The sequence below is a fragment of the Chlorocebus sabaeus genome, chromosome X, assembly GCF_047675955.1.
Source record: "Chlorocebus sabaeus isolate Y175 chromosome X, mChlSab1.0.hap1, whole genome shotgun sequence".
NCBI lineage: Eukaryota > Metazoa > Chordata > Mammalia > Primates > Cercopithecidae > Chlorocebus > Chlorocebus sabaeus.
In genome coordinates, this window is record NC_132933.1 from 124,832,560 (window position 1) to 124,841,309 (window position 8,750).

The 8,750-nt window shown below is 40.8% G+C and overlaps 1 protein-coding gene and 1 pseudogene across 2 annotated transcripts; both read left to right on the top strand.

Annotated features, from left to right (window-relative positions):
* The first annotated feature begins 1,823 nt into the window (after positions 1-1,823).
* Positions 1,824-3,674, top strand: DCAF8L1 (DDB1 and CUL4 associated factor 8 like 1). Of its 2 annotated transcripts, XM_037986626.2 has the most exons (2): positions 1,824-2,115; positions 2,152-3,674. In XM_037986626.2, exons 1-2 carry the CDS (start codon positions 1,839-1,841, stop codon positions 3,672-3,674), a joined length of 1,800 nt encoding a protein of 599 aa, XP_037842554.2. In that variant the 5' UTR covers positions 1,824-1,838. The 2 variants fall into 2 exon arrangements, with proteins under 2 accessions (XP_037842554.2, XP_037842553.2); XM_037986625.2 differs by having other exon boundaries at positions 1,839-3,674.
* A 3,935-nt stretch (positions 3,675-7,609) lies between these two features.
* LOC103231752 (fatty acid-binding protein 5 pseudogene) lies at positions 7,610-8,218 on the top strand (annotated as a pseudogene).
* The last annotated feature ends 532 nt before the right edge of the window (positions 8,219-8,750 follow it).

The window sequence follows — 8,750 nt, forward strand, 5'->3', positions numbered from 1 at the left end:
TCTCTTGATGGGGGTTAATGCAGTTAGTAACTTTAACTTGAAGCCAATGGTCACTTACCATCTGGAAAATCCTAGGGCCCTTAAGAACCATGCTAAAGCTACTTTGTGCTCTAAAAAAGGAACAACAGGCCAGGTGCGGTGGCTCATGCTGTAATCCCAGCACTTTGGGAGGCTGAGGGGGGCGTGATCATCACCTGAGTTTGGGAGTTAGAGACCAGCCTGACCAACATGGAGAAACCCTGTCTCTACTAAAAATACAAAATTAGCTGGGTGTGGTGTCACATGCCTGTAGTCCCAACTACTCAGGAGGCTGAGGCAGGAGAATCGCTTGAACCCGGGAGGCAGAGGTGGCGGTGAGCTGAAATCGCGCCATTGCACTCCAGCCTGGGCAACAAGAGTGAAACTCCATCTCAAAAAAAAAAAAAAAGGAAAACAAAGCCTGGATGACAAAACATCTGTTTACAGCATGGTTTATTGAGTATTTTTAATCCCCTGTTGAGTTCTACTGTTCAGAAAAGAATATTCCTTTCAAAATGTTACTGATCATTAACATTGGTCCTGGTCACCCAAGAGTTCTGATGAAGCACAAGGAGATTAATGTTTTCACGTCTGCTAACACATCATTCGTCCGTAGACCTTGGGTCAAGGATTCTTTTAGACTTTCGAGTCTTATTATTTAAGACTGTCAGTCTTTGCACTTCACCATTGTTCCCCAGATTATTCCTTTAACTGGCATGAAGAGGGGTATGGCAACTGTGGGATTTGAACCGTCGTTTAACAAGATATGGGGAGTGAATAGCATGTGCTTACCATGACTTTAGTTTTAGTTTCACCTTCCAAATTAGACTTCTATACACTTTTTAAAGTTTTATTTAAGTTGTACTTTCATCATCATACACAGTAGTAACAAAGCCCTTTCTAATAGTCGTTGTATTAGCTACCTCGTGGCTGTTAATGTTCATGCTTCTGCAAGATCCTTTCAAATCCCTTTTTGTACCATCTACTTCCCTTTCCCTTCTAAGCATCAGTACTAATGTACAGCTCTTTAGCCCTCAAGCTGCTGAAGGGGCTTTTGCCCACAGGTGAAGAGATTGTAAAGCATCTGGGACATCTGGGAGTTGATATGCTCATCCCTCCCAGTGTGGCCTTTAACCAATGACTGAACAGTGTAGGAGTATGAAAGTTCACTCCCTTGCCTGGTGTAAGGATAACTCAGACGTAACTTACTCTCCAGAGTTCCCCAGGAGGATCGTGCTGAAGCTGTCCTCTGAGGGATGTTCACCTGAGATTTCACTCTTCCTTGCGTCCACTGTCTTCCCTTAGATCATTTTCTTAAATTAATCAAACATACATCCTCGTCTCAGAGCCTATGTCTAACTTAAGATACACCTATAGTAGAGACCTCTCTGTCATGCCAAAATATTGCCGTCTGGTGGCAAGATTAAGAATATCAGAGTTCTTTGCATTCACTGCATGACCTTTCTAATAAGAGCATTTTCCAACGTGTGGCAAGTTTCAATCTTCAAAAAAACCACAGCTACTCACAGTGTAAGATGCCTGTGGGGCTGTGGCTCTGGGCCTGGAAAAATTAGAGCAGTCTGGACCCTGAGAGGAGGCGAGCAGATAAGAAGCCTTCTGAGCCTCACCGGCTCCCGTACTGACGTCAGCCTTGGTGGATTAGTTTGTCGCCCCTTTTAGCCAATCGGGTTGGTGTCTCTTTGCCACTAACCTACTGCCTTCTCCGACCGTCCGTCCTCAGGGCAGGTGTGCTCTCTTCCCTGAGCTTTTAGGGATTGACTTTTCCAGTTCCAGATCAGATACGGCAAACGTCGTTCGAGATGTCCCACCAAGAGGGCAGCACAGATGGCTTACCAGACTTAGGGACTGAAAGCCTGTTAAGCAGCCCAGAGGAGCAGTCTGGAGCAGCAGTGGCGACGGCGGCCTCCTCAGACACTGAAATGGCGGCCGCAGAGCCATCGACCGGAGATGGCGGTGATACCAGGGATGGTGGTTTCCCGAACGATGCCAGCACAGAAAATCAAGACACAGACCCAGAAAATTCAAGTGAAGACGTCGAACTTGAAAGTGTGGAGGATTTTGAGCATTTCCTCATGAGTGGTGAAGGTTTATTTTATTACCCCTTAGTGGGAGAGGAGGAGACAGAAAGGGAGGAGGAAGAAGAAGAGATGGAGGAGGAGGAAAGGGAGGAGGAAGAAGAACAGCCTCGGGTGTGTACACGATGCGGTGGTGCCAACCATGAGCAGTGTTTGTTAGAGGAGGATCGGGTGCTGGAGGAGTGGATTTCGTCAGAGACGTCTGCCCTGCCCCGACCTCGCTGGCAAGTCCTTACTGCTCTTCGCCAGCGGCAGCTGGGTTTAAGTGCCCACTTTGTATATGAGGCCTGTGGGGCAAGAGCCTTTGTGCAGCGTTTCTGCCTGCAGGGTCTTCTTGGAGGCCATGCTGGTTCTGTCAGTACTGTACACTTTAACCAGCGTGGCACCCGGCTGGCCAGTAGCGGTGATGACTTAAGGGTGATAGTGTGGGACTGGGTGCGGCAGAAGCCAGTACTGAACTTTGAGAGTGGTCACGATATTAATGTCATCCAGGCTAAGTTCTTTCCTAACTGTGGTGATTCCATCATGGCCATGTGTGGCCATGATGGACAGGTACGGGTAGCAGAACTAATTAATGCATCGTATTGCGAGAATACTAAGCGTGTGGCCAAGCACAGGGGACCTGCCCACGAGTTGGCTCTGGAGCCAGACTCTCCTTATAAGTTCCTCACTTCAGGTGAAGATGCCGTTGTGTTCACCGTTGACCTCAGACAAGACCGGCCAGCTTCAAAAGTTGTGGTAACAAGAGAAAAAGATAAGAAAGTGGGACTGTATACAATCTCGATGAATCCTGCCAATATTTACCAATTTGCAGTGGGTGGACATGATCAATTTGTAAGGATTTATGACCAGAGGAGAATTGATAAGAAAGAAAACAATGGAGTGCTCAAGAAATTCACTCCTCATCATCTGGTTAATTGTGATTTCCCAGCAAGCATCACCTGCATTGTGTACAGCCACGATGGCACAGAGCTCCTGGCCAGCTACAATGATGAAGATATTTACCTCTTCAACTCCTCTCACGGTGATGGTGCTCAATATGTTAAGAGATATAAGGGGCACAGAAATAATGCCACAATCAAATGTGTTAATTTCTATGGCCCCAGGAGTGAGTTTGTTGTGAGCGGTAGTGATTGTGGGCACGTCTTCTTCTGGGAGAAATCATCCTGCCAGATCATCCAGTTCATGGAGGGGGACAGAGGAGGTATAGTAAACTGTCTTGAACCCCACCCTTACCTACCAGTGTTGGCGACCAGTGGCCTAGATCAGCATGTCAAGATCTGGACACCCACAGCTAAAGCTGCCACTGAGCTTACTGGGTTAAAAGATGTGATTAAGAAGAACAAGCAGGAACGAGATGAAGATAACTTGCACCTTATCGACCCGTTTGACAACCACATGCTTCGGTTCTTCATGCGTCACCTGTCACAGAGAGGTCATCACCCCGGCTGGAGAGGTCATGGAGCTGAGTTCCCAAATGAAGAGCTGGATGAGTCTTCCAGCACCTCAGATACATCCGAGGAGGAGGGCCAAGATCAAGTGCAGTGCTTGCCATCCTGAAGGCCTCATATCCAGTCCAGCTAGATGTTACCTGAGTACCTTGGACTTTAAAATTCAGTCTGACTAATTTAGAATTGTCAATAGATTAATAGATTTGCTTTTTGTCTTCTATTTTTCACAATATATTCTGAAAACCATCTCTTCCATCTCCTTCTCTCCTTTCTTTCTTCCACACATTCTTTGTCTCTCATTCCTTTCCTCTATTTCTTTATGCCTCGTTTGTTACCCCTTATATGAGTGCATACACAACTTATGCCTCTTTTCTTCGTTCCGTTATAATTGACCTCTAAAATAGCATAATTTTGTTGAAAAAATTAATGGCCTTATTAGATGTATCTACTCATTTCAGACATTCTGAAAACTATTCCTTTTTTACTTTTTTTCATCTTTTACCAATTTATTTTGAAGATCAAGTTCTTCAGTTGACTTGAAAATTTCATAAATGTGTTTGTTCTTTAGAGGTAAAATAAGGCAAACCATAGTTCTTTGAATACCAACACTTGGACACACACAGTCTCAGAAAAGGAAAAGATAAGTAGTGTGTAAATTAATTCCTAACACTTAGCCATACACACACACAGCTTCAAAAGTGGTGGTGACAAGAGAAAAGAATAAGAAAGTGGGACTGTATACAATCTCTATGAATCCTGCCAATATATACCAATTCGCAGTGGGTGGACATGATCAATTTGTAAAGATTTATGACCAGAGGAGAATTGATGAGAAAGAAAACAATGGAGTGCTCAAGAAATTCACTCCTCATCATCTGGTTAATTGTGATTTCCCAACAGACATCACCTGCATTGTGTACAGCCACGATGGCACAGAGCTCCTGGCCAGCTACACACATACACATACACACACAGCCTCAGAAAAGGAAAACAGAAGAAGTAGTGTGTAGATGAATTCCTAACTAGATAATTCGTCTCCTCAGAGCAAATAACTTGGGATTATCCACATTTTCTGAATTCATATGTTAATAATATTGATTAATTTGAGCACACTGAAGCTGGTAGGAACTACATTAAATTTAATCACATGACATTGTTTATGCATTAAATTTTCTTGAAGTTTTATGCTTGGGAACTCCCACAGGATTATATTCCAGGAAGTCCTCCTGAGACAAGCATCTCCTATAAGATGCCAGCTAGGAATATAAAAATTTCTCATATTTGAAAAAACATATTTTAATTAACTTTTAAGAATAAGTTGCAATAAAAATTGTTTATACTTACAGCCATTTGATACTGTTGGTAGAAAAATCCTATTTGATATCCATGCATTGCTTAAAATTTAGCTGTTTTATGAGTTTGTTTTAAAAATTGTTGCAATAAAGATTGTTTATACTTACAAGTGATGTAGTTGGTAGAAAAATCCTATTTGACATCCATGCATTGCTTAAAATTTAGCTGTTTTATGAGTTTGTTTTAAAAATTGTTGCAATAAAGATTGTTTATACTTAACAAGTGATGTAGTTGGTAGAAAAATCCTATTTGACATCCATGCATTGCTTAAAGTTCTCTCAGCTGTTTTATGAGTTTAAATTGTTTTAAAAATTGTTTTAAGCTTTACTTAATATAAATTTAAGTTACTAGATGTTCAGTTACTTTTCAATAAAAATATTCATTTTTATTTTATATGTGTTATTTGTGCAAATGAATTCAGAAGATCACCTTTTCCCCAACACGATGAACTATACCACACCATATTTTTTTTTTGTTTGTTTGAGACGGAGTCTCACTCTGCCGCCCAGGCTGGAATGCAGTGGCACAATCTCGGCTCACAGCAACCTCTGCCTCCTGCTTTCAAGCAATTCTCCTGTCTCAGCCTCCTGAGTAGCTGGGATCACAGGTGTGTGCCACCACGCCCGGCTAATTTTGGTATTTTTGGTAGAGACGGGATTTCACCATGTTGGCCAGGTTGGTCTTGAACTCCTGACCTCAGGTGATCCGCCCACGTCAGCCTCCCAAAGTACTGGGATTACAGGCATGAGCCAACACATCCGGCTTATACCACACCATTCTTTGCAGACTTTTCTTGGGAAAAGGATGTAATGAAACATCCTGTGTCCTGACAGTGGCTTTTCTTTGATAATACTTCTTGAAATGAGTATTATCTCTGTGTTTTTGGGAGAATGTAGAGTAATTTGCATAATGAGATTAGAATTTAGAATGGAACATAATGACTGAAGTTCCTGCTCACTGAGATCCAAAGTTAGGGACAACTGCCTGGGGGTCTGGGAGCCTCAAGAAGCCCCTACCAAGGTCTGCTCTCAGGAAAGGATCTTAAGAGTCCTAAAAGAGAATTTACGGGCCATAAGAAGAGAGTTATAAACTAGAATTCCAAGTTTGGGGCACTCTGTATAACTTCATGGGATGCATACCAGCAATAATACTAACAAAACATTAAAAAAAAAAAAACCATCATTTGGTATTTCAAGTGACACTGGGTGTCAATGAGAGCAAAAGTGAAAGCAGGTAAATTATGCAGTTTTTTTCCACCTGCTGTTTAGAAGGTCTGCCTCTGTGGGAATTTATACTCTCCTCACTTAACTAAACTAAAACTTTACTCAGAGTTCCCTGAATGGTTCTGAGACTGCTTCTTAACAATAGTATAATTATCAAGACCAGGAAATTAACTATATTATAGAGCTAATTCAAATTTCATCAATGTTCCCATTAATGTTTTTCTTCTTTTCCAGTATCCAAGAATATATGTTAATCGTTAGATCTCCTTAGCTTTCTCTCATGTGTGACTTTTTTTCACTCTTTTTTGTCTTTCATGACCTTGACAGTTTTGTAGTGTAGTGTACTGATCAGGCATTTGGTAAAATACATCCTCTTTTGAGTTTTCCTGATGTTTTCTTATGATCCCATTGAGGTTATTCATTTTTGGCAAGAATACCACAGAAGTACGGTCTACAGTTATTTTTGAGGTGTGTGTGTGTGTTTGTGTGCGCACTTTGCTGTAACTGTTTTCTTCCCATCTGACAGTGAGTCCTGAAGCTAATGCCTCATATTTGAGGTTTTTCTTATGGCAGTACCCATTTTCTAGTAACCAATTTTGTGGCAGTCACAAAGGACTAGATTATGTTATAAAGACTACAACTGGCATATCTCAGTGCTTTAAAAACAAAGGTTTATTTTTTGCTAATGCTAAATGTCAATCACAAGTTTGCAGAGGGGCTTTGCTCCTGGTTGCTTCTCAGATATTCAAGCTGATGAAGCATCCACCACTTTCAACATTTCTGGTCATCAATGCAGAGAGGAAAAAGAACTTTGGAGTGTCTTACATCAGCAATTAAATGCTTCAGCCTTGAAGTGACATATCATGCTTCTCCTCTAAACTCATTGTTTCAGTCTAGTCACATGGCCTCCCTTAGCTATGAAGCCACCAGGAAGAGCATTCCTACCATGTGCTTGGAAGCAGGGGACCAGAAATATTTGAAAAACAGCATCAATGATGACCACGTTTCTACTATGATGGTTTGTATATTTTAAAGTTATTTTACAAAATCATTTTCTGGCTGCATTTTATGCATAATAAAAATTTTGAAAAAAGCTAAAAATCATAAAGGATAAACACCAAATTATTCCTAATTCAACCTTCAAAAGTTATGCATGTGTGTTTATGTTTGTTTCCTTGCATCTGCTTTTTCTGTGTGTGTGTGTGTGTGTGTGTGTGTGTAATCAGGACCACACCAGAAACAGAGCTATATACCAATAAATTTCACTGATTTTGAAAATCTTACCATTTCAGCACAAACTCTTTGAAATCACTGATTTATTAAATAAGTAAATACTACTTCACTGCATATATGCAGACCTTTTTTACATTTTTCTTTTTAAGACATACAGTCAATTTTAATATTCTCCTATTATAAAGCTGTGATCATATAACCTATTAAGATACATTTATTATTTCCCGCTCTGCACGTCAGCCCGCCCGCGCCCACCATGGCCACAATTCAGCAGCTGGAAGGAAGATGGCGCCCGGTGGATAGCAAAGGCTTTGATGAATACATGAAGGAGCTAGGAGTGGGAATAGCTTTGCGAAAAATGGGCGCAATGGCCAAGCCAGACTGTATCATCACTTGTGATGGCAAAAACCTCACCATAAAAACTGAGAGCACTTTGAAAACAACACAGTTTTCTTGTACCCTGGGAGAGAAATTTGAAGAAACCACAGCTGATGGCAGAAAAACTCAGACTGTCTGCAGCTTTACAGATGGTGCATTGGTTCAGCATCAGGAGTGGGATGGGAAGGAAAGCACAATAACAAGAAAATTGAAAGATGGGAAATTAGTGGTGGACTGTGTCATGAACAATGTCACCTGTACTCGGATCTATGAAAAAGTAGAATAAAAATTCCATCATCACTTTGGACAGGAATTAAGAGAATGACCAAGCTCAGTTCAATGAGCAAATCTCCATACTGTTTCTTTTTTTTTTTTTTTTCATTACTGTGTTCAATTATCTTTATCACAAACATTTTACGTGTAGCTATTTCAAAGTGTGTTGGATTAATTAGGATCACCCCTTGGTTAATAAAGAAATGTGTTTGTGCTAAAAAAAAAAAAAAAGATACATTTATTCTGTTTTTCTACTTATTAGCATAGCATATAAAAACTGGATATAGTGTCATGAGATTTTGAGGCTTAAATATGGTAGTTGGTTTATTATTATTTCTGAATTATGCAATTGTGAATAAATAAAGTCCTTGCTATACCACACCTCATAGCATATAGTGTTCTTACCTGCAAAGCAATTTAATCTTATTTCCAGAACATCACCATCCCCACAGATGAATGTTAAACCATGTTTTAAATAATAAATGTTTTGGCGTTCATCTTCTTGGCTTTTCCAAGCATATTATGTTATCTACCGATTTTTGTGGTTTTCTCTTATTTAAAACCTACACTATGGCAATCATGAGAATGAGGCTTTCAGAGGTCTAACTGCAGGGATAATAATTGACAGAGGTCCCCAGCTACTGCCTTCCATTGTGACATTGGCACAAATGCCATGCTTCTCATGAGCTGTTCCCAGCTAATGACAGTGTGGCAGAGATGCTAAG

Bases quoted from the DNA above. Each gene is read 5' to 3' on its own strand.
- DCAF8L1 (XM_037986625.2), top strand. From the start codon at position 1,839: ATGTCCCACCAAGAGGGCAGCACAGATGGCTTACCAGACTTAGGGACT.